The following is a 26,054-nucleotide window of genomic DNA, read 5'->3' on the forward strand; positions in this document are numbered from 1 at the left end:
GTCAGTGAGCCATGTTATACCTGTCTCTCCCAAAAGTTTCCACACTTCGATTGGTATATCGTCTGGGCCTATTGCTTTTTTATGCTTCATCTTCTTCAAAGCTACAACCACTTCTTCCTTCCGGATTCGACGATAAAAAGAGTAGTTTCTACACTCTTCTGAGTTACTCAACTCCCTTAAAGAAGCACTCATTTCATGTCCTTCATTGAAAAGATTATGAAAATAACCTCTCCATCTGTCTTTAACCGCGTTCTCTGTAGCAAGAACCTTTCCATCCTCATCCTTGATGCACCTCACTTGGTTTAGGTCCCTTGTCTTCTTTTCCCTTGCTCTAGATAGTTTATAGATATCCAACTCTCCTTCTTTGGTATCTAGTCGTTTATACATATCGTCGTAAGCCGCTAACTTAGCTTCTCTGACAGCTTTCTTCGCCTCTTGCTTCGCTTTTCTATACCTTTCACCATTTTCATCGGTCCTCTCCTTGTATAAGGCTTTACAACATTCCTTCTTAGCCTTCACCTTTGTTTGTACCTCCTTATTCCACCACCAAGATTCCTTTTGGTGTGGGGCAAAGCCCTTGGACTCTCCTAATACCTCTTTTGCTACTTTTCGGATACAACTAGCCATGGAATCCCACATTTGGCTAGCTTCCCCCTCTCTATCCCACACACATTGGGTGATTACCTTCTCTTTGAAAATGACTTGTTTTTCTTCTTTTAGATTCCACCATCTAGTCCTTGGGCACTTCCAAGTCTTGTTCTTTTGTCTTACTCTTTTGATATGTACATCCATCACCAACAAGCGATGTTGATTAGCCACGCTCTCTCCTGGTATAACTTTGCAATCCTTACAAGTTATACGATCCCCTTTCCTCATTAGAAGAAAATCTATTTGTGTTTTTGACGACCCACTCTTGTAGGTGATCACATGTTCTTCTCTCTTCTTAAAGAAGGTGTTGGCTAAGAAGAGATCATATGCCATTGCAAAATCCAAGATAGCTTCCCCATCCTCGTTTCTCTCCCCAAAACCATGGCCACCATGAAAACCTCCATAGTTGCCTGTCTCCCTGCCCACGTGTCCATTTAAATCTCCTCCTATAAATAACTTCTCCGTCTGAGCAATTCCTTGCACCAAGTCTCCAAGATCTTCCCAAAATTTCTCCTTCGAACTCGTATCCAACCCTACTTGAGGTGCGTACGCACTAATCACATTGATAAGTTCTTGTCCTATTACAATCTTGATTGCCATGATTCTATCTCCTACCCTCTTGACATCTACAACATCTTGTACCAAGGTCTTGTCCACGATGATGCCAACACCGTTTCTCGTTCTATTTGTGCCCGAATACCAAAGTTTAAACCCTGAGTTTTCTAGATCCTTTGCCTTACTACCAACCCACTTAGTTTCTTGTAGGCACATAATATTTATCCTTCTCCTCACCATAACTTCCACTACTTCCATAGATTTTCCCGTTAAGGTTCCTATATTCCACGTTCCTAAACGCATTTTGCTCTCTTGAACTCTACCCTTCTGTCCTAGCTTCTTCACCCTCCCCCGTCTAATAGGATCAAAGTACTTCTTTTGTGTGTCCCGGGTAAAGTTGATAGGAGCATATGCTCCCAAACAACTTTGAGTGGAGTCGTTCGAAAAGAAGTTTCTATGGCCCCCTTGCTCATTTAACACTGCATCCGGGTGCCGATGGAGATACAGCGACCCTTGCTCACTTATCACTGTGCTCGGGCCACACAGCGCGCCACTTACGGGTGACGCCCTAGCTTTAGCGTGATTTTGTTCTGGATTCATTTTCATAAGGATTCGACGTGATCATGGAGTGCCGGCTGTCGACTACCTGACGCCCTCCCCCTCCTCCTTTATCCGGGCTTGGGACCGGCCATGTAAGACATAGGCGGAGTTATGTTTATACTACTGTGCTTGTAATTATATATTTCTTTGATTTGGACGGACTAGATAACATTCTTATATGATATTATATGATATCGGGTTGTTCCGTTATATAGGACCGTTCGACACGTGGCACAGCTTGTCGGAGGATGACAACGATGATGATTGTCGATCGAAATTCCACAGGTCGATCGCGCTGTTGTTGTAGTCGTGTGTGGCCTGGTAGGATTTGTTGGGTGAAGACAACGATCCTCGTAGGGTACTTCGTAATTGAAGTTCATGATCATGATCATCATTGTCATAAGAAATAGTGTTGCGGGGGTCAGTGATGAAACAAGCTAATTGCCTAGAGGTCTCGGTTTGTCCATTGAGTTGTGAAGCCACAAGGCGGTCAAAAGTTGCCCAGTTGGTGAGTCCTGAGTCCATGTGGTGTGCATGGTAATCCATGTTTTGGTGATGATCAGTGAAAGGACTCATCTGGTTGTTATTAACCTCTGTGACCATCATCTCCTCATGAATGTTTGGTTGGTAACAATCCTGGCTGCTTGTGGAGTTTGGGCTGTCTAGGGTCGGAAGTTTCAAGAACCTCTCATGGAAGCCAATATGATTAATAGTATTACTAATGCCTGTGTTGATTGGTTGGAGGTTAAATCTTGTGCTATTATTGCTAATGTAGGCTTCATTCTCTTCTTCCTTGCATGCCCTTCCCATGTATTGAATTATTTGCTCCAAAGCTCCGTCGGGACACGAATCAAACAGTGATTGGCCACTTTTTGTTTCCGATGTGATGGATGTAGTAGGACTCAAAATTGGGCTGCTCAAACTTCTGTGGAGGTTTTTCTTCTTGAAAATTCGGCAAACCACCCATCCCTCTTCTTGTGCTGCATCTCCCACAACTGTGGGTACCTGATCATATGAATAAAACATACATAAGCATCTTTTGTTGTCAGAAAGATGTTCGGATGTCCAGTTTTTGTACCACACATTCCATCACTATAGTAGCAGTCGAGAAAAATCTTTTAGATGTAGAACATAATTAAGGAGGACAATGTTTTTTGCAGATCACGTTTCTCCTTCTACACATTCCTGTTTAAACTGTCCCTTGAATTTCTTTTGTTTTATTCGATAAAAGGTCATTCATAAGTAGGAGTACATGGAGATAATAAAATGGGCATATGAAAATCATTTCTCATAAAAAATGACATTATTAACTTACGATTGTAGGGTATTCAAAATGGCTTACATTACTGATACTGTAATTGCTAGTATTATTGTCGTCGAGTCTATATTCATGCATGATCCAATCAGACTTTTGGCCATGGGGAGCTCGGCCTTTGTAGAACACAAGGGTCTTCCTCATACCGATCCGCCTGCAGTTGCTACATATCACTTTATCACGGCCAGTTGCCTTCCAGAATCCGGCAGCAGTTGCACGATTTGTTCGTGTTCCAGTCGGGTACTTCTTGTCTTTATGGCTGAAAAAATACCAATCATTCTGTGGTGTAGTTCCTATCTTACACTTCTCTGTAAAAATTCCATTACTATAAAAACTTTGGTTCATATGAATAATCAATAAGTTCCAAATATAAAATGGCTACATAGATGTATACGTCTTATTATATATATATATATATATGTATGTATGTATATATATATATATGTATGTATGTATGTACCTTGTATATCCCATGGCTCAAGCTTATTGAGATCGACTTCACGTATGACATTGAGATCAATCCTCTGATTTGAAGCCTTCTTCTTCAAGTAGTACTGCAAGAGTTCCTCTTCGGTTGGATGAAATCTGAAACCAGGAGGGACTTGAGATTGCCCATTTACAGATATGCTCATGTTTTCAGGCGCCATTTTGATTAACAAACATGAAAGCTTTCTGGAATCTTCTTTTGAAGAATCCAAAATAATATAAGCAGTTAAAACGATGAGATGGAGGAGTACTGAAGAAGTAAGAGAGAGAGAGAGAGAGAGAGAGAGAGAGGAGGTAATAACAACTAAGTTGGTGTACGCAAAGAATATGGGGGAGGACTATATATATACTGAGAGAGAGAGAGAGAGAGAGAGAGAGAGAGGAGGATGTAATAACAACTAAGTTGGTTACGCAAAGATTATGAGGGAGTACTATATATATACGTCGTTGGACGAGGAGGGAGAGAATATACATGAAAAAATTTAAGCTTTTGGTTCTCATGGGACACGTGTACACATATGATTTTTATAAAGTGTAGGGTTAGTTTCACTATGTTATGGGAGCAACACCAGCGTTGCAAGGGCCTCCTAAGGCAACTCACTATTAAATCCCTCGGTGAACAGTAATTGCCTTTAATAAACAGTAATTGTTTTTTACATCTCCACTTCTAAACTGAATAACAATGGCAATAGGCAATAAAATATTAGTATTTTCGGATATGATTTTTAATCGGTCTCGTTGCACCATGTTTCATTAAATAAGAAATTACAACTCAAAATATTTGAAAAAATATTAAATTATGGTGTAAGGTAGAAGATAATGATAGGATATTTATAGAAAAATTAATTCTTTTTTTTTTTAATTTTAAAATTTTTTTTCGGATTTTTATTAATTGTTTACATTTTAAAAAAAAAAATTTATTGCTTTTTTTTTTACATTTTTTTATTAATTTTATAATGTGGCTGACGTCATCCTGACGTCAACCTTGCATCATGTGGTCACTGGCTCTCGGGCCACCAATTCGAACCGGGCCTCTCACTTGGGCCTCCCCTGAGCCCTATTGCCCGCATGGGCCGGAGTAGAATGCTGGTGCTATTGGGTCATTTCTATCGTCAGTCTATTGGACTCTAGTTCCGCTGGAGTTGCTCTAAGAAGAACCACCCACCTTACATTACACATAAGTGGAAAGACGTGGGGTCCATGGATGTGGGTATCAACAAGGGGTCCCACAGATAGGACAGTGTGGGAAACTAGCTAGTGTGTAGGGCGCAAGCTCACATCCACAACTGAGACCCTCGACCATAAAATCTCCTTAGAAAACCACCTATTATACAACCATGGACCATTCTCTCTCTCTCTCTCTTTCTCTCTCACTCTCTCCCCCCTTTTGTACAACCACCACGACTAAAAAACAGGTAGTGGGGTATGTGCGGGATTGCTCTTTCATGGCCCATTAGATGAGAAAGATAAAAATGTGAGGAAATGACATTAGCCAAACTTCTAAAGAAAGCCCTTTGATTTCTAAAGCTCATATTGTATGAATGTATGAAATGTATGAGGCCAACACTTGCTCAAAGCTGCTTTAGTTTTCATAAACGGTCCATGGCCCGCTCTTCAGTAAGGGTAAGAAGTGTGACCGTCCCCTATCGAAGGGCCTTACGTTTGGATTTTCTTGAACGAATTTGATGATTCGCTACAACAGTGTTTTTTCGGTTTTTCTCTTTTGTTGTTCAAAATAACTGATTAATTTGTACGACCAACGATTAACCTTTATTAATTTCTTTTATTCCAATAGATTTTTTTTTATAATTATTTTAACTTTCAGAACAGTTTTAATTGCATCAAATAATAATTTTAAAATTTTGATTCGATCATCTGAATCAATTCTTAGTTGTTCGTGTTCTTTTTATTGTTAATAAATGCATATACATGTGAATATTTAATATTAGATTTTTTTTATATACAATGATATATTTACATTGAGGGGTAAAAAATAAATTGGTTGCGAACTCATCATTTCCGAGATTAGAACCTAAAACCAATTACTTACAAGTAAAAAAGAATACCACTAGAATGAAGTACTAAATGTCAAACTAGTTATATATTAATAAAACAATTAAAGAGAAAAAAAAATTAACTATAACATGCCTCTCTCTCTTTTTCCCAAACCTAGCATGCATATAACAAGGTTCTAAAAGACGCTAGGCGTTAGTCGGGCGGCGAGTTGGGACCTAGCGCCTAGTCAGCTAGGCGGGCGCCTAGGCAAACTAGGCGAATTTAAGTAAATCTATTATATTTCGCGTAAATAAGTGTTTGTTTATACTTAAAAGTTAAAATATATATAATTTCATTATAAACTACAAAATAGAATGATATATATATTAGAAAGTATTGAAACATAATAAAAACATGGGGAACATGCATATAATGTTCATGTAAGTATTTAACAAGTATCTTACAATTTATTGAAAAAAATAAAATGCAAAATGAAAGTTATAAAAGTTAAAATATATATAATTTCATTATAAACTACAAAATAGAATGACATATATATTAGAAAGCATTGAAATATAATAAAAACATGGGGAACATGCATATAATGTGTATTCATTTAAGTATTTAACAAGTCTTTTACAATTTATTGAAAAAAATAAAATGCAAAATGAAAGTTATCTATTTTCTGTCTAAGTGAATCGCAACCTAAGTGGGCGCCTCAGTAGGTCGGGCGCCTCAGCAGGTCTAGGCGCCATTTCTTAATTTTTAAACGTCTAGGCATTAATCGAGGCTGTGGCCAATCGCCTAGCCGCCTAGGTGGCGCTAGGCGGAGATTTTTAGAACAGTGATAACATTCCTAATGTTTTTTTTTCTTTTCCATTCTCTCCATTTCAATCTTGCTTCATATATATCTCTCAAGTTCTTAACTCTAATTTTAGTTATTGAGAAAAATAAGAAACTAAGAAATAGGTTATTCAATCAAAGTGGTTGAAAAATTACTTGGAGTTGACTATGCCATAAAAAAGATTAAATGAACGGGCATCTTGGAGAAGAATATGTTGGAAATGCTTGATTTAAAAATTTGATTGATGATTTTGCCTATAGGAGTACGAAGAATTTTTTTTTATGAATGTAAGCTTATACAATTATATTAGTCGGACTATTATGATTTAAGATTAGAAAAGAGACATATAGAGGCATACAATTTGATGGGGAATTATTTCTGAGCTCCCAATTTTTCCTTTTTCACTTCATTGATTTTACTAACGTGCGTGTAAGTGATGCATAATTTGTCTTTTTCTTTTGAACTTCTAAGAGAATTCTCTCTTTTTTGCTCACATCGTGTGTAACGACCCGTTTCAAAAATTTCATTTTAATTAGTTAAAATTATGAAAATACTCCTAATGATGGAAATGTTGATCTTTGTTGACTTTCGTCTGTTGATCTCGTTGATACGAACGCATTGGCGTGAACCGAATCAAATTCGGAGCTAAAACGAAGATGCTATGATTTTTGAATGACAAGGGTATTTTGGTAATTTCACCAACGGAGATATTTCTCCACTTTGGGTCTCCACATGGTTGACGCAAGGTGTTCCCCCCCCCCCAAATTTGTGGTGCCATTTTTCTCCTCACTCCCATGACATCTCTCTCTAGAACTCTCCTTTCTCTCTCGTCTTTACTCTCTTCTCTCATCTTCGACAAGCGCGCACACACACCCACATACAAACACAAACAACAACCACAACCACCATCACTCCCTCCCCTGCGAGTCCTACGAACCTTGAATGTAGAGAAATCGCTTGTTTTCTCCCTCCTTCCCTCGTTACACAGTGCGTTCACTGTGCAAAAAGTTAATCCGGTGAGTTCTCGCCATTTTCCGACCAAGGTAAGGTCTAAAATGTTCTTAAAACTTCGTAGATTTAGGATGTTTTTTAGTAGTTTTCGTGGTTTTTTGATGCAAACTCAACCCGAGAACCATTTTTCCAGATTTTCAAGCAAGGTCCAACGGCTTTCAAGCAATATTCTGGCCAACTTCGGCCACGACACAACTCCAAAATGGTGCATCAGTTGGAAGTGATCCAGTCCGCCCTAGTTCGAGCGGCTCTCCGGTAATGAAATACTTATGAGTGGACCCTTTCTTAAATTGCATGTTTTTATAAAATATTAGGTTTGCATGCATTTCATATTTCATGAATTGATTACGTTTTATGATATGATTGACGGATTTCTAGAATTATGCTTTATGAACAATTTATGATTTATTAAAATTGCTTTGATGCATTATTTATGATTGATTGAATTTACGTTTTCCGAAAGGTTATGAATTATTGGATTTCCGTATATAAAATTCTATGGGTTTCGAATATGATAATTTTACGGATTTATGAATATGGTTTATCATGGTTGTGATGAGGCTTTGAGCTTTTGAGCTCCGGATTTGATATGAGATTTGGAGATATGTTTTTGGTGCTTATCTAGTGTGTTATCATACGACATATACACATAACACGGGTATGACGTCTAAGGCCATAGGACACAGTTGAGGATATCTATGTATATATTTCTTCTCTGGCGTAACCTAGAGTCGTACAGCTTCACCTTCGAGTAATGGGGCCTACCATGTTCCTTCACTGGTGTAACCCAATGTCATACAGCTTCACTTTCGAATGATGGACATGTATTGCCTTCGGGCGAATAAGGAGTAAGATATTTATGCCATAACCCCAGCTTCATTGACGAAACCAATGTCGGACAACTTCACTAACCACGGCTAGTGTCGGTGTGTGATGTTATATGTTTCTTCTCTGGCATAACCCAAAGTCATATAGCTTCACCTTTGAGTGATGGACATGTACTGCCTTCGGGCGACTATGATACCCCTAGAGAGTACAATATTGAGATTTACAGATTCTTCTTAGGGCAGCATTATCACATTTATTGAGCATTGTTTTGCACGTACATGTTTTACTAATGTTTTCATGACATATTAGAGTTTTCAGAAAACTTACTATATGTAGTATTATATATGTTTTCAAAACAGGGGGTTAGTATGTTCAGTAAAAAAACAGTTTTTGTATTATTAGTATTAATATAAATTATGGTCCACTCGCCTTTTCTGTTTTGCGCCCCCTTAGGATATAGTGACGAGGAGTACAACCCGAGCATCGAGGCATTTCCCTACCAATGACCTTGCATCCCTCCACTTGAGTATGGCTTCCTTCTATGATCATTTGTTACTTGATGCCTTACCTTTCTCTAGCACTTTCATTTAGTGGGATGCTCTGGACATATTCGTACATCTTTATTCAGAATTGTGAATGTTGGATACTCAGTTTCTTTCATGTTTAAGTTGGATTATAGTTACTACTGCTATATAATGTTGCATTTTCTTTGTGAATGTTGTTTCTTGCATAATTTTTGAATTGCTTGTTCCTTCATATCCTCGTAGATTCACACACTCATAGCTTTCGTCACATTTAGGTGTCGGCCAGCACGTGTCATCCAGGTGTCATTTGGATATCTGGGTTGAGGCGTGTCATCGTGATCAATGTAAATTCTTCCCTCCTTGTCATCTTATGATTTGAAACTAGATTCCGCCTACAAAATCAACGTAGTTGTTTCTTGGTGACTCCCTTCATTTGCTTGGTGTGCTCCTTCAGTTTTCTAGTATTAAGTATCTCTTTGTTTTCATCTTTTAATCCTATATTAATAAGTGGAAAAATTGTAGAAGGACAAAAATCATTGCAGAAATGATTTTTTTATTAATTTTACTTGTAATAATTCTACTTCAATATGTGTGATAATTAAGGAGAATGCTTGTATCCATTCCACCCGTGGAGGTACCTCCTTATCACCAAATTGGCTATAATGAAATTCTACTTTGTGAGATATATTTCGTTAAAAAAATTAATCACATTGAAGATCGTTTAATTAGTCAGGTATAATTTTTAAATAAATTAAAGGTTCATAATGAGGACCTTAATTGTTATGAAAACTATGGATTTGTTCGATGCATGCTTCTGCTTCTGGAATTATCTTCGAGCTTGTATTAGTTATCCACCTGAGCAATAGGTTTGCATAAACCAAAGGATTTGGGATAGTTTTGTGGTGGCAAAGATGTAGACTCCAACTGTTTTCTCATTAATTAAATGATTGATTAAATGCTGATGTCATATAAATTCTTAAAGTTTATTTAGTTTACCTTTATCAAGGGGGTTTATATTTCAAAATAATCAACCTCACTAGTAGGTTCATTATGTTCATGTCTTTGTTTTACAAGTTGAATATTTCTTCCAACAAAGGTAAATTTACCTGCCATTGTACTTCACTATTTCTTCATAATAGTGTTTTTGGTGCTCAAGTATAGTGGCCACTTCTTGGAAAGAGCCAACGACATTGACAAGTCGGAAAACTCTAAAATAGACTACCAAAAACCCAAGGTTTTGTTAGTAAAGTTTATCTGCACATTTGCCTAAATGAACAAAAAGGTATGCGATGCCCACTGTGGTAACACAAACCTCATCAACATTTATACACAGAAAGGGCCACACCAGGCCCCTTGAAATTGTAAACATCAAGTGCAACATGGGAGACTCCTTCTAGGACTTAGCATTACAAACAGATAGATGCGAAGCAGAAAACCATATTCATGGGGAAATTACTTCACCAGCACAATCATATGATCTAGAATGTTGAGATTTACTTACCAAAAACCATTTCAATAAGTTTTCATGGCCCTTTGACAACTGTATCAGGCTCGATACTGATCGCCAAAGGCATGCCTAGGAATACATATGGCTTTCTTCCAACCTGTAAATTGGACATGTATTGAGCACTCCCCACATCATTTTACTTACATTCAAGATTAGAAATGACTTCGAGCCATTACCAGGAACTATTCCAGGGATGTTTTTACATATAATAGGTTCATGAAAAAATAGCACTTGTAAAATAAAGCATTACATTTCAATTTAGAGATTGTTCAAACGGTTAGGTAATCTTTCAGATGCTAACTTAAGTTGTAACTTATTAACAAAAACGAGTAAATCACAACATTGACAACAAATGACATAAACATAGAATTCACAAATTACTTACTTTCTTGGACTGCTTATTTACTTTTCTTTCTTCCTGCTTCGTACGATCCTTTATGGCCCCAAGAAAATAACCCACTTTCTTGCTTCTTCGCAAACCTTTCTCTGTATCGATGTTATCAAAATGCCCCACTTCATCTTCTACCTTTAAACGACACCCCATTCTCACTTTTCTTAGAGGCCCGCTTTCCATTTTCTCCTCCGTCTTGCTCTGATTTCTACTCATTATCCACCATTCCTTTCCAAACAGTTCTTCCCTTTTCCTCTACAAATCTCACCTTTTTCTGACCACCCCGTGCTTCTTCACAAAAAGCACCGCCATTGTCTCTGCATTCATCAATGCTTTCTTCCTCATCCTTCTCCAATTAATCCACCACCAAATTTCTGCTTCTCTTGCTGATCGAGTCACCAGTGCCATTAAAGAATAAATAAACAAAACCAAGCTAGCGTACTTCTTTGACTGGCTCCATTTACAAAAAAATCCTCCAACAATATAAGCAATTAGTGATGAAATTGGACATAGAAATGACAAAAAGAAACCCTAAACAATGGGAGAACTAATGGAGAATAGATAAGACTGGAATTTGCGGAAAAAATGACGAAGCAGCACCAAGAAAAAACAAATTAGAAGATAATTCCTCAAATAATCTTACCGAATCAGAAGGGATGCGGTTGAATTCGAATTTCTAGCGGCAAAAAGAAAAAACTAAGAGATGACAGAAAATATTAGGGTTAGGGAAGGGGGAGATTTAAGAGATGAGCAAGAAACATAAATCCTTACCTGGTTCAATTGTGTCTCAGCATCAGTGGTTATGGCAAGAGTGGCAAAGAAGGATCTCTGCTTTGAAGATAGGGAGATAGGCGGAGAACGAGAACGAGAGAGGCGGAGAGCGAGAAGGAGATGAGAGCGCGCATTTGTGTTTTTTTTTTTTTCTTCTACTTATTCACAACAGAGGTGTGTGCGACGGAACTTATTCTTGTCGCAAACAACAGAGCGCCAAAGTTTAGCGCGCACAAAATAATAAAATTTAGTAGTTATTGCGAGAGCCGCATCACGAGTCGTAAAAAAAATGTCGCAATTACAATATTTTCTTGTAGTGAAAATAATTGGCATGTTGCAATTATCACTATTGGCATCCAAAAATACAAGAATTTGGTTGAATTAAAATATAGGAATGCTTTAGGATATTTGTGGGAGCTATCGGTGGATTATTACAATAGTAGCTCTCTTAATTTTTGTTAATAAAAAATGGTTAATTATACTACATATGGCATAGTATAATTGCTAATGAACATATATGCAAGCCAAGAACGTAACATAACTCACTCAACTCCTCCATCATATTCAAGAATTTAATACAGTGATAAGTTATGAAATAGCTACCAAGTCATTCCCCGGTCCCCAATTAACACAATATCGTCGTCAAAGAGTATGAGAAGTTTAGAACTTGAATGTTGAACAAATAGAGAAGCATCTAATTTGATTGTTTAAACCCAATGTAAGTAGATATGGTGATGTAAAATATAGAGGGACGTTTTAATAACAAATCATGGTGGTTGCTCCAAGTAAGCTTTCTGATAAGATACCCAACTAAGAATGTATTTTTGGCGTCAAGCTATTTAACATTCAAATTAAAATGAGTACCCCAAGACATTAGCATGTTCACCACTAGGCTACTAAAGGGCGTTGGAATATTTGTGGGTTTGGTATTCTATAGATTGTTGATGTTTAATGCTTCAAGACATGTTGTAGTATCAATATCTTTACGACTTAAATTATTCATCCCTACATATAGTGTACAAAGCGGATATAAACTTTGTGGACAATAATGAAACACATCCTAATGTTGTGTCTTTGTCAATGCTTTGTAGTATCAAAGACAAACCAACCACACTAAAAATTATACAAGAACGCTCAAGATTTAACTAGAAAATAATACTAAAAGTTTTAGTTTGTACAAGCTTTTATTTAAGAACATATAAAATGGAAGAGACTCTTGCTAGAATTTTGAATCAAGAGAAGAGAAATTTTCTGTAGTATTTTAATCGGCAATAGTAGAGGTTCATGTTTCCCTACGAATTGTGTAATAGCCCTACGAAAAATCAGTCACACCTCTTCAGTCGGAGTTGTTAATAATCTAAAAGAATCGAAAATTCCTCGCCGGCTAAGACTAGAATAGATAACCAACAAACTTGAAGTAGTGTTATTAATTCAAAATGAAGGTATTTCTCGATCGACTGGATGCCTCTAGTGATGTTAATTCAAACTGAATATATCACCGGTTGCCAACACAGTGTTGTTAATCTAAACTGAATGTGTATTGACCAGAGGGTTAGGCTTGGTAGTATTTTTTTTAGAGCATGAGAAGGTTTCATGACAACCAAGTTTTGATTCTTGAAATTATTCGAATATTATCAAAAGTCATCTTGATCCTTAGCAATTTTAATCCATTTAGGACTCGACCGAGCCACACCTAAATTTGATCCCTTAGTAACCCCTGTTGTAAACTAAACCAAAAACCAATCAAGCAATAAACAAAACATAACGATTTTAGAGTTCCTCCAATATAGGAGAACCCCTCTAACAACGGAAGCTTTATTGATTACCAACAAATACAAGAGAACTCACAAACACAAAGTGTTCTCAAGTATACAAACTTATGCCTCTCACAACTTTCACACACAAAACTCTATTCTACATCCATCTATTTATACTAATAGATGTCATAGGTTTACACAAAGTCCCTAGAATATAGGAAACCAAATCCTATACTAAAACCCAAACCAACTAGGAAACACAATTCCAATATATCTTGCGTCTAAGATATCCTAATCGTTTTTAGTTTAGGCATGTTGATTTAATGCCAAATCCAACAATCTCCACCTTGGCATGAAATCCATAACGAGGCATCCAACAACTTCCATTGCTCCACCATATCGCATGATCAAACTTGCTTTAACCGCACCAAATCTAAGTAGTGCTCGAACTTAGTTACATTAACCACCTTTGTCAACATATCAGCTAGATTATCTTCTGTAGCAACCTTTTTTAGACGAATCTCACCTTCAGCTACAACTGCTCTTACAAAATGATATCAGACATCAATGTGCTTAGTCCTAGCATGATGTACCTGATATCTGGTCAAATAAATGGTACTTTGGCTGTCACAATATACATCCAACTTGTGTTGTTCTACACCTAAGTCTCCTAACAACCCTAGAGTCCACATTGCTTATTTGATAGCTTTAGCGATCGCCATGTATTCTACTTCTGCGGTTGATAATATTGATCTCCAGCATATAGGACCCTTTGCCATAGTAAATACATAATTAATCGTCGATCTTCTTTTGTCTGAGTCTCCAACAAAGTCTAAGTCCACATATCCAACTAAGAACTTATCAATTCCTTCATCACATCTTTTAAAACAAATACCTTTGTCCCTTGTTCCATGTAAATCCCTTAGTATCCACTTAGCAGCATTCCAACGCTCTCTTCCAAGATTATGCATGAATCTATTAACAAATCCAGTTGCGTGTGCTATATCAGGACGAGTACACACCATAACATACATTAATCCTCCAACCAAATTAGCATATTGGATACCATCCATCTTCATATTTTCTTTATCAATTTCGGGACATTGTTGGTTGCTCAACTTGAAGTGAACACCTAATGGACTTCTTACAAGTTTAGTGTTTTTTGTTACTCTAAACGTTTGTAACAACTTCTCAAGATATTGCTTCTGAGACAAACACACCAAACCTTTTTTCTTATCCCTTGAGATCTCTATTCCCAATATTTTCTTGGCTTCACCGAGATCCTTCATTTCAAACTCCCTTCTCATTTCCTTTTTCAACTTTTCTATCTCTGAAATATTGCCTAGTACAGGAACGAACCATCTTTCAACTTCTTGTGATAAACACAGTGATCATAGTGACTTCTTGTATAATCTTGACCCTTCATAAACTTGTCAAATCCTAAATACCACTGTCTGGGCTATTGCTTCAAACCATAAAGAGATTTTCTAAGGTTACAAACCGATCTTTCTTTGCCCTTCACTTGATACCCCTCGGGTTGTCTTATATAAATCTCTTCATCCAAGTTTCCATGAAGGAATGCAGTTTTCACATTTTTTTTATCCAATCTTCACGTTTAGTTGTACCAATTCAAGGTTGAATTGTGCAACTAGGGCAAGCAATACTCGAATGGAGGAGTGCTTAACCACAGGAGAAAAAATCTCATTGTAATCTATTCCCTCTTTCTGAGCATATCCTTTAGCCACCAGCCTAGCTTTAAATCTTATCAAGCTCTTGTCATCCACTCCATCATTCTTTGCATAAACTCATTTACAGCTAATTGATTTCCTTTCTCTAGGCAACTTCACCAATTCCCAAGTCTTATTCTTGTGAAGGGAGAGCATCTCATCATGCCATTTACTACTGTCTTCACTATTTACTACTTCTTCAAAATTAGTAGGAATTTCAGCCTTAATTACTGGCAATGCATATACCATGCATGCCATGCAATCTTTATATCTCACAGGAAATGATATGTCTCATTTTTCCTTCCTTTTGGGTATGCAATCATCTTGTATCTTTAGTTCTTCTGATGGTGTTTCTTCTTCGTGATCACTCTCTTCATGTTCAAGTTGATCACCTTGTCTTTCTTTTTCCACAGCTTCCTTACTTGGTTGTGAATTCACAATTACTTGTTCCTCAAGCTCCACCATCTGAACATCTTCATTCAATTTCATGTGACTTTCATCGAATGTCACATCTCTACTTATTATAATCTTGTTCAACTCGGGACACCAAAGTCTGAAGCCTTTCACATCGCTATTGAATCCCATAAAGACAACTTTCTTGGCTCATGGATCCAATTTGTTTTCCTTCACATGAAAGTAGGCATTGTATCCAAACACTCGTAGCTTATTGTAGTCCTTAGTTGGTTCTCTATACCACACTTCAATGGGTGTTCTACCCTTCAATGTTGTTAATGGTAGTTAATTAAGCACATGACATGCATAGCTTCTACCCAAAATCTCTTTGGCAGCTTAGCTTGAGATAGCATGCAACGTACTTTCTCGACCAAGGTCCTATTTAGTCTCTCTACAATCCCATTATGTTGTGGAGTATATCAAATACTGAAATGCCGAGTAATCCTTTCCTTTTTACACACTTTGAAGAAAGGATCAAAGTATATTTCCCTTCATTGTCACTTCTCAATATTTTAATCTTTTTTCCAGTCTTGTTCTCTAATCTTCTTCCATTCCAGGAAGATGTCAAGAACCTTGTCTTTTCGTTTCATCATATATATCCATGATCTGCGAGATTAGTCATCAATAAAAGATACAAACCATATTTTTCCACCTAAAGAAGCATTATTTGCAGGCCCCCAAACATTAGAGTGAACATAGTCCAAAATCCCTTTGATTTGATTAACAGCTGAGCCAAATTTCACCTTTGTTTGTTTGCCACGAACGTAGAGCTCACAAAACTCTATCTTTCCAGTTTTTGCTCATTTTAAACACCTTTGCTTAATCAATCCTTGCAATGTTTTTTCTCCTACATATCCCAACCTCATGTGCCATAATGCAGACAAGTTGTGGATGCAAATTTCTTCCTCCTCGATCTTGGACGATTTTGCACCTACAAAACAATTAACACCTTAGGTTAAGGCCAAGAGCCTCACGCGCCCACGATGAATGGGGGGGGGGGCTTTGGCCGAAGAACCTCCGATGCCAAAGTTAGAATTTAGAGAGAAAGAGTGTTTAGAGAATTTTGGGATTTTTGCCAAAGTGTTGGAATTAGCTTTTTGGTGAGAATGAGAGTATATTTATAGGGATAGGAGGTGGCTAGGGTTTTTAGGTTTAATTTAGGTTTAATTAGCCAATTTATTTGGCTATTAAACATAAGATGAATGTTTTGGTGGTTTTTGAACTTATTGGGTAATAAAAAGGAAAAAATGGTGAAAAAGGTAGAAAAAAGTGATGGATTAGGTTTTGAAATGGGGATAGCCGGCCATGTGGTGTTTTAGGGTTGAATTGGATGTATTTTGTAGTTATTTGGATATAATGGATGATTTAATTGACAATTAATGGGTTAATTAGGAAATAAACCCATTAATTGGCCAATTAACATAATTTAAAAGGAATGTGTTTGGGAATTAACTTGTAGAAAGGATTTGATGAGATGGAATTTGAATTGTTACCTATTTTGGGCACTTCTGTCTTGGTTGAAAGAGGGTTGCCCGCTGCTTGCGCGTAGGAACCTCGTTGTACTGCAAGGGTATTTTTGTCATTTTTGTCCAAAAATCCACGTGTTGCCCTGTGAATATTTTTGGCTCTACAAATGCCCCCACACCTGTTGGGCTGCTCGCAGAAAAGGGCAGCAGGTGTAGAGATCTTCTTGCTTTAGGAAACTTAGGACTGCTTCCTATTTTGATGTAGATTCTCTCTTTAATAGGAAATTAGATCTTTCTAGGAAAGGGAAATAAATTTCTCTCAAAGCCTATTTAAATCCACCTTAAGTGGGTTATTAAATCAACTTTGGAGAGCGATTTATTCTACCCTACAAGAGAGAGATAGCTTAGAGGATATTTGTTGCCCCTCCTCTAGCAATCTTCTACATCTTGCCCGTGCAAAGGACCGTCTTTCGTTGATTTCTTCGTCTTCTTCGTGGATAGTGCTAACGCGGGGCAGCCGTCGGGGTGGTGCGGCACATCGGCTGGCATGGGCCAGGAGTCGACTCGGCATGGGCCGATGAGGTATTGTGGTAGGGACCACTGCTTTAAGCTGCTCGACTTGGCTAGAACCAAGGGCAGCTTGTGTGGTTGAGACCTCGGATTGTGGCACTGGGGCGCAGTGTTAGGCAAGTCACATGGCTCATGTCTTTTTAGGCTTTTGGACATGACTCGAGCTAGGCTGGTGATTGAGAGAAATGAAGAGGTTGCGAACCTCATGAACTGCTGGAATGTTGGGTTGAACTTCCCTGCTAGGTACCACGAATGACGTTGGCTACTTTAACTCTTTTCGTCAGGAGAAACGTGGGCTGTTCCCAAAAGATGAGGGGAATAGGATCAAAGCGGATGCACTGGCTCGTCCAATCACTGTTGTGGATCCTGCTGCAAGTGAAGGTGGGAAAATGGATCTTCTCTGCTTGCTCAAGAGATGCCGGCTGAGAAAAAACCAAAGACTTTTTTCGCTGCTTATGAGGGTCCGCTTGCTACCAAGAGGTATGTGATTGACATGACTTCTTCCAATGGAAAGAAATGTAAGGCTGCTAGATCTGAGCATGTGGCGTCTTCCATGTTGAGAATGGCTAGTACAATTGTGGATAAGATTACTCAGCGTAAAGGTTTTATCATGCCCCCAGTGCCGAAGTATGTACCAGGACGTTCTTTGGGAGCCAAGTCCGGTTCACCTTTGTAGAGACTTGCTATTATGAAGAGTGGTAAGGTGGACTCTGCTGCTAAAGTGGCGCCAAAGCCTGCTCCCTTTGCTGCTGAGATTGATTCGCCTCAGATTCAAGATCTTAAGTTTGCAATTTATGATCTTCGTTTCGCTACTTATGCTAAGAAAAGAGTGGATGAGCTTCTCTATTTCTCCGGAAGACTTGCTTGCTTTTACTTTTAAGGTTTCCATTGGTGAAGTAGTTGGAGAAGTTAGTGCCCAGACTGGGGCAGCCAGGGGTGAAGCGCCGGATGATGCCGCTGCTAAGAGCGTTACGGCTGTTGAAGGTGTGGCGACCGAGTAGTCGTGGGATGTCTAAGCTGCTGTAGTGTAGTATTTTAGGTAGCCTTTAGGATTTTCTTTGTTTTTCCTTGTAGCTTTTGTTTTGCTTGAACTCCTTCGGCCTTTGCTAGTTGTTTATAAACATGTTTTCCTTCGTTTTTCTTCATCTTCACTTCTTTTGTTCATGCCCTAACCTTTAGACTTGATAGACCAGTGGCAGACATGCTACTTTTTTATAAGCAGATAAACTCGCGTAGCCTATGCAGCCGTAGGTGTTGGTGTAGAACTTTGCAAAGTTGTTAGCCATAGGGTTGGCAGCCGGATGCCTTACTTACAGAAGCAGACAAGTCCGCGTAACCACTAGGCTGTTAACCTTGATTTTCTTCAATTCCGTAGGTTGCGTAGCAAGTATCACAACACTTTAGGACTTGGTGTAGGTTGTTCCGCGCTTGGCAGAGGTGAAGCTTATCGACTACGTAGCATGTCGGCAGTGGATAAAACTTCGTATATGCGCGCTAGCTTGTTTAACCTTTCACAAGAATGTGCGGTTGTATAAGTCTAGTGCGGCTTCACTGCTCGAAGGGCAAGCCGTAGGCAGTCTTCCGGAATCCGTAGGCTACCTTAGTGCACTCGGTAGCAGCTTTAGGATTCCAGGGCAGCCGTCCATCGGATGTACTGCGTAATGTGCCATCTCCGTCTCTAGAGCCCGGTTCCCCACGGATTAGGCCAAGAGACCCAAAATCCTTCAGTTAGCTAAGCCTTGAAAAAGACCATTGTGGCTACTTCTAGGAATCCCGGCGCAAGCCATCGTGCATCTAGTTATACTAGGGCAACCAGGCTCATCCACGTCTGGATATTCGGAGTGTAAAGTTTATCCTCCCGTCTTGGAGAGCTAACCCATATGGGTATCGGAGAATTGGTTTACCCTCTCGCACTGGAGAGCATGGTTGGTCCATCGGGGGGCGCAATTCCTGCGATGAGTCCCTAAGAAGGGCGCAGTCTTCTTTTGAAGTGCAGGAGTGATTAGTTGTTGTAAGCATGCAGCCAAGCCAAGTTGTGATTACTTCTAAATTCCTCATTGAAAAACGAGTGAAATAAACGAGAACTTTAGCTGTAAGGTAGGAACTGCATAACAACTGGATAGTCCTCAGCTTGTGAGGTGGTGCCCGTCGAGCTTATTGAGTCTTCGGGTTTTGATGTAGCGGGAGGTCACACATGGTACTTCTTCAGATTGTAGGCCATCCATTTCTTTTCAATCTTTTTGCCGCTTTATGGTGGTGAGGGTGTAATTACTCTTGCCCCCTACTCTGCTGATCTTGTACGGACCTTCCCAGATGGGATCCATCTTTTTGGAGCCTTCTCTGCCGGCAGTGATGAAGGCTTTTCTGCGTCGTCAACATGCAAATGCCAGAAGTCTCCATCGGGTGGAGTAGGCGCAGCTAGAGTGTGCTCGGCTACTTCTGAGGCATCGTTGGGCCGCTCTGTTGCGTCACCTAGGCTCGGCATGAAGACGCAGTAGGGAGCTGTGGAGATGGGGCCATGTCATACGCAACAGAAGATGCTCAACTGCCGGTATTGGGCCACTCTAGAGTTGAATCATTGAGCAAGGGTCGGCTAAGGCCGTGTGATGTGCAGCAAGAAATGGTACTCAACTGCCGGTATATGTTGCTCCTATGTAGAATCTTTTAGGGTGACGAGGACAAAACTTGCTTTCGAGTGTGTCCTTCCAGTGTTGCGTTCGTTAGAAAACTTTACATCCGCCAGGGTCTACGCCTTTATCGTCGCGCGTCTGGATTGGGCAGAATAGTACGTCATTAGGATGATTGCATGCGTTTGAAAGTAAAACTTGTGCTTCTGGGTTGCAACAACTATCGTCAAAGTTAGCTTTTGAATTTTTAATAACATCGAGGAGAGCTTTTGAACTGTAGAATACAGGTAACTGTGGAATACAGGTAGTCGGGCCCCCATCTCTTTTCGTATGATGGTAGAGCTTATTGCTACTTTAGATACCGTCAAACATGTGAATAAGTCCTCCGCTGCTTCTAGGGAGGTGATGTCGGGTACTTCTTCAAGTCCTTGAATGTGCATTGGCGAGCCTCATCCCAAAGTACATACTTCTCTGCCAAAGCAAAAGAGTCTGCCAGAGTTAGATCTTATTTCATGATCAATTTTCCGAATAGCGGGTGGTCTGTTAGAAGTCCTTTTTGGAAGGCTGCTCTAGCTATCGAGTCGTTGCATCCGACTATTTTTGCCTTCTCTACTTTGAACCTCCTCACATAGTCGCGAAGTGACTCCTTTGGGTTCTTCTTGACGTTGAACAAATGATCAGATTTCTTTTTGATCGAGCGATATGATGAATATTCTTTGGTGAAAACCAAAGAAAGTTTGTAGAAATTCCGGATGGATTTCGGCGGCAGGGTGTAGAACCAATCTTGCGCCTCGCCTTGTAGAGTGATGGTGAATATCTTGCACATAAGCTCATCGTTGTTTCGATAAAGGATCATTGCGCTTCGATAGCGCTTTAAGTGTCTCTCCGGGTCTTCATCCCCTTTGAAAGATGTGAAATGTGGCATGCTGAACTCTCGTAGAGGCTCTGCCTGCTCGATCTCGTCCGTGAAGGGTGACCTGCTTATGTTGGTCATGTTTCATCGTAGTGCCTTGTCGGTGACCTCGTTGCGTTGGAAATTATGCAATCGCTTGGTCAAGCGTCTCTTTACTTCTTCCTGAATTTGCCTTTGTTGGGGTAGCGGAGCTCTCGGCTGCCCCCAGCCATGACTTGCTGGTCTAGGCTGCTCTTCCATGTGTTTGGCTCGTCTACGCCGCAGATGCAGTGCATGTGGTGCGTTCCTAGCAGGCAAGCGAGTTCTTCGCAGGCTGCTGGTTGAACTTGAGCTAGATTGAGTGACTGCTTCTCTCCGTCTGTCGTGCTGCCTACTCTGATGTGAGGTGGATTATGCTCCTTGTGGGCTTAGCCGCGAATGAACACTTTGTCCGGAAGGTTGCTCATGTTGACTATCGGAGTGTGACCCCAACCGTGAATGTATGCTCATCCGTGGGCCTAGTCGAGAGTACACGCTCTTCCGCGCGCTAAGACGGGAGTATACGCTATCTCGGGGGCCCAATCGGGAATGTACACTGCCTGAAAGTTCGGCTCGTGGCTGGTCGAATGGCTGCTTGCTGGGACGCTGCTGGAAAGGTTCGTCTGCCCTTGTCCTACTTCGGGATACCTTGTCCGGGGCACGTTGGATCCCGATACGTTACAAAAGTTGATTCACGAAAGTTGTCTGTTGTGCAAGGGCGCTCGTCAACTCTATGACTTGTCGAGACAAGTGTTGTTCACCATTTGGATTGGAAGAGCTTGGAAGGAATGCGCCTCCTTGGGCAGTGGAAATGTGGTAGACTCCGGGCGCGAGATTTGAATTGGGAAATGTCAAATCCGTAAAAAAAAATATGGTGAGAATGCCCCCTGCTCGATGGTAGGTCTGGATGGTTGAGATAGTCTTGGGTCGACTTGGGCTGCTTGGAAAGCCACTGGAGCATGATGGGCCGTGAGAGTGGGCTGCTCGTCGGGAGCAGGCTGGGTCACGAGAGCAGGCGGCTCGGCAGGAGCAGGTTGGGCCGTGAGAGTGGGCTACTTGACGGAAGCAGGCTGGAGCATGTTGGGCCGTGAGAGTGGGCTGCTCGTCGGGAGCAGGCTGGGTCACGAGAGCAGGCTGCTCGGCAGGAGCAGGTTGGGCCGTGAGAGTGGGCTGCTTGACGGAAGCAGGCTGGACCACGGGAGTGAGCTGCTCGTCGGGAGCAGGCTGGGTCACGAGAGCAGGCTGCTTGGCAGGAGCAGGTTGGGCCACAGGAGTGGGCTGCTCGACAGAAGCAGGCTGGACCACGGGAGTGGGCTGCTCGTCGGGAGCAGGCTGGGTCACGAGAGCAGACTGCTTGGCAAGAGCAGGTTGGACCGTGAGAGTGGGCTGCTCGACGGAAGCAGGCTGGACCACGGGAGTGGGCTGCTCGTCGGGAGCAGGCTGGGCCACGAGAGTAGGTTGCTTGGCGTGAGCAGGCTGGGCCACGGGAGTGGGCTGCTCAACGGAAGCAGGCTGGACCACGGTAGTGGGCTGCTCGTCGGGAGCAGGCTGGGTCACGAGAGCAGGCTGCTTGGCAGAAGCAGATTGCATGGCGGGAGCAGGCTGGGCCACGGAAGTGGGTTGCTCGACGGAAGCAGGTTGCTCAATGCGCGGTGCATGTGAATGCGAGGCTTGGGCTTGGGTCCACGTAAACTTAGATGGCACAGCTTGGGTCGTGGTCCTGGTACCGTGAGCCTTAGATGGCACGACTCGGGCCGTGGTGAAAGCTCCATGGACCTCGCCACGAATGGCTACCGAGGTAGCCACCGCGGTGGTTCCCATGGTGGAAACTCGTGGTGGTGATGCCGCTCCCATTATTGTCGCATTTTGCCTCACGGATCTCCGGGCGGTGGTGAAGGCTCCATGGACCTCGCCACGAATGGCTACCGAAGTAGCCACCGCGGTGGTTCCCATGGTGGCCGTGGTGAAGGCACCATGGACCTCGCCGTGGGTGGCTACCGAGGTAGCCACCACGGTGGTTCCCATGGTGGAAGCTCGTGATGATGATGCCGTTCCCCTTATTGTCGCATTTAGCCTCACGGATCTCCGCAATCCCATTTCTTGAACATTAGAATTTTCACTTGTGGAATTTTCTAAATTTCTAGCCATTATATTTTGCTTATACGTTTTATCAAAGAACCTTTGCAAGTAAAAAATTCTAATAATAAGAACGTATGAAAAATATTCAAATGGACTAGAAAATAAAGAAAAAACCTTTTTGTGCGAGAGTCTTCTACGAGTATGGATTTCAACTCTCAATGAAAGCACCAATTTGTGGATGCAAATTTCTTCCTCCTCGATCTTGGACGATTTTGCACCTACAAAACAATTAACACCTTAGGTTAAGGCCAAGAGCCTCACGCGCCCACGATGAATGGGGGGGGCTTTGGCCGAAGAACCTCCGATGCCAAAGTTAGAATTTAGAGAGAAAGAGTGTTTAGAGAATTTTGGGATTTTTGCCAAAGTGTTGGAATTAGCTTTTTGGTGAGAATGGGAGTATATTTATAGGGATAGGAGGTGGCTAGGGTTTTTAGGTTTAATTTAGGTTTAATTAGCCAATTTATTTGGCTATTAAACATAAGATGAATGTTTTGGTGGTTTTTGAACTTATTGGGTAATAAAAAGGAAAAAATGGTGAAAAAGGTAGAAAAAAGTGATGGATTAGGTTTTGAAATGGGGATAGCCGGCCATGTGGTGTTTTAGGGTTGAATTGGATGTATTTTGTAGTTATTTGGATATAATGGATGATTTAATTGACAATTAATGGGTTAATTAGGAAATAAACCCATTAATTGGCCAATTAACATAATTTAAAAGGAATGTGTTTGGGAATTAACTTGTAGAAAGGATTTGATGAGATGGAATTTGAATTGTTACCTATTTTAGGCACTTCTGTCTTGGTTGAAAGAGGGTTGCCCGCTGCTTGCGCGTAGGAACCTCGTTGTACTGCAAGAGTATTTTTGTCATTTTTGTCCAAAAATCCACGTGTTGCCCTGTGAATATTTTTGGCTCCACACAAGTCACTTGTATCACTTTGCACTTCATCAGCTACCATAACCACTTTATTTTCCAAAGTCTTTCCTTGTAGCATATAAAGTAAGCCATTCCGAGGCCCTTTCATTATGACAAGTGCTCCTTTAGAAACTTTGAGCATGTTGTTATCCGAGTAAAGCTTGTAGCCTGGTGACTCGAGAGTGCCTAGTGAGATCAATTTTTTCTTCGAATTTGGGACGTACCTTACACCATGCAATTCTTGGATCACACCATCATGGTGCTTGATCATGATGCTTCTAATACCTTGAGTTATACATGGGTTATCATCTCCCATATACACAGTTCCATTTATAACTTTGAAGCTTGAAAACCAATGCCTTTGAGAAGCCATGTGATGGATACAACCTGTGTCGAGCACCCACTCTTTCATATAATCCACAATGCTCATTGTAGTTAGGGCATAGACAAATTCCTCATCCTCGACTTTAACCATATTTGCTTCTGAGTTATCTTTCTTCTTTCTAGTCTTTTCTTTGATTTTAGGGCAGTTCTTATTCCAATGTCCTTTTTCATGACAAAAAACACACTCATCTTTATCCAAGAACTTCCTATTCTTTGAGACTCCTCTAGTACGAGACTTACTATTTTTCTTGTACGAACCTTTCTTTTATTTTGATCTCCCTCTCACCATCAAAGCTTCAGAGTTATTCCTTTCTTAACTGTCAATGTGTCTCGCCTCATGATTCATAAGAGCACTTGAGATTTCATCATACTTAATTGTCTCCTTACCATAAATCCAAGTAGTCAAGAAAGGCTCATAGGATTCAGGCAATGAGTTCATCAGGATCAAGACCTTGTCTTCATCTTTGATTATCTCTTCAGGATTTTACAGTTTAGTTAGAAGCTTGTTAAACTCTTCTAGATGACTAATCATCTTCGTGCTCTATTTGTACTGGAACCTATACAACTTGCTCTTGAGATGCAGTCGATTCTCTGCACTCCTCTTCATATATTTTATCTCCAATGCAGCCCATAATTCTTTCACAGAAGTTATATTCATAACACTATACTTCTGTTGCTTTCCCAAGCATAGCCGAATTGTAGAACATGCACGAGCATTCAATCTTTCCCATTCTTCCTTTTTCATTGAAAATGACATGTCTTTTAACATGATAACCAAACCTTGTTGTATGAGGACATCTCCAACCTCACACTGCCACATAGCAAAGTTGTTTGTTCCATCAAATTTCTTAATTTCAAACCTAGCACTCTGAACCGTCGTCTTGGTTACACTAGTGCCAGACTTTTCTTCAACATCATCACTACTGGTGGAATCACCAATCTTCATCATTGTTTGATAGTCAACCCACGCAAGAACCTAGGCTCTTGATACCACTTGTTGTAAACTAAACCAAAAACCAATCAAGCAATAAACAAAACACAACGATTTTAGAGTTTCTCCATTATAGGAGTACCTCTCTAACAACGGAACCTTTATTGATTACCAACAAATACAAGAGAACTCACAAACACAAAGTATTCTCAAGTATACAAACTTATGCCTCTCACAACTTTCACACACAAAACTCTATTCCACATCCATCTATTTATACTAATAGATGTTATAGGTTTACACAAAGTCCCTAGAATATAGGGAAACTAAATCCTATACTAAAACCAAATCCCAAACCAACTAGGGAACACAAATCCAAATATCTTGCGTCAAAGATATCCTAATCCTTTTTAGTTTAGACATGTTGATTTAATGCCAAATCCAGCAACCCCAACTCCACTAAGATTTAGTAACCCCAACTCCATCAAGATTCGGTTAAATCGCTCCTTCCTAAGCTAATAAATCCAACTGGCTTGAAAGATCACCGTTGGACCGAGAGTAACAGGTTTCCATCTTGACTTACTTCATCTTGGCCAAAATGTAATATTTCAATCACAACCAATAGTGATGATGGTTGCTTTTGTTGGATATAAGTTAACAATCCGTGATTTAATTATATATG

The 26,054-nt window shown here is 40.3% G+C and overlaps 2 protein-coding genes across 2 annotated transcripts; both read right to left on the reverse strand.

Annotated features, from left to right (window-relative positions):
* Positions 1-1,929: 1,929 nt before the first annotated feature.
* LOC103409182 (NAC domain-containing protein 43-like) lies at positions 1,930-3,964 on the reverse strand. Its single transcript, XM_029099745.2, has 3 exons — positions 3,579-3,964; positions 3,146-3,426; positions 1,930-2,808 (listed from the first exon to the last, which is right to left on the reverse strand). Exons 1-3 carry the CDS (start codon positions 3,763-3,765, stop codon positions 2,011-2,013), a joined length of 1,266 nt encoding a protein of 421 aa, XP_028955578.1. The 5' UTR covers positions 3,766-3,964; the 3' UTR covers positions 1,930-2,010.
* Positions 3,965-15,250: 11,286 nt separating this feature from the next.
* Positions 15,251-22,827, reverse strand: LOC139188004 (adhesin AWP1-like). Its single transcript, XM_070804827.1, has 2 exons — positions 22,309-22,827; positions 15,251-15,424 (listed from the first exon to the last, which is right to left on the reverse strand). The coding sequence occupies exons 1-2, from the start codon at positions 22,825-22,827 to the stop codon at positions 15,251-15,253; spliced, it is 693 nt and encodes a 230-aa protein (XP_070660928.1).
* Between the last annotated feature and the right edge of the window lie 3,227 nt (positions 22,828-26,054).

This window comes from Malus domestica, chromosome 01 (genome assembly GCF_042453785.1).
Source record: "Malus domestica chromosome 01, GDT2T_hap1".
Lineage (NCBI taxonomy): Eukaryota > Viridiplantae > Streptophyta > Magnoliopsida > Rosales > Rosaceae > Malus > Malus domestica.

Coding starts and splice junctions, on each gene's coding strand:
- LOC103409182 (XM_029099745.2), bottom strand. CDS start 3,765: ATGGCGCCTGAAAACATGAGCATATCTGTAAATGGGCAATCTCAAGTC. Junction 3,427..3,578: donor TGAGCCATGGGATATACAAG/GTACATACATAC, acceptor GAATTTTTACAG/AGAAGTGTAAGATAGGAACT. Junction 2,809..3,145: donor GCAATTACAGTATCAGTAAT/GTAAGCCATTTT, acceptor TCATATGATCAG/GTACCCACAGTTGTGGGAGA.
- LOC139188004 (XM_070804827.1), bottom strand. CDS start 22,827: ATGGGAACCACCGCGGTGGCTACCTCGGTAGCCATTCGTGGCGAGGTC. Junction 15,425..22,308: donor ACGAGCAGCCCACTCCCGTG/GTCCAGCCTGCT, acceptor GAAGATGTTCAG/ATGGTGGAGCTTGAGGAACA.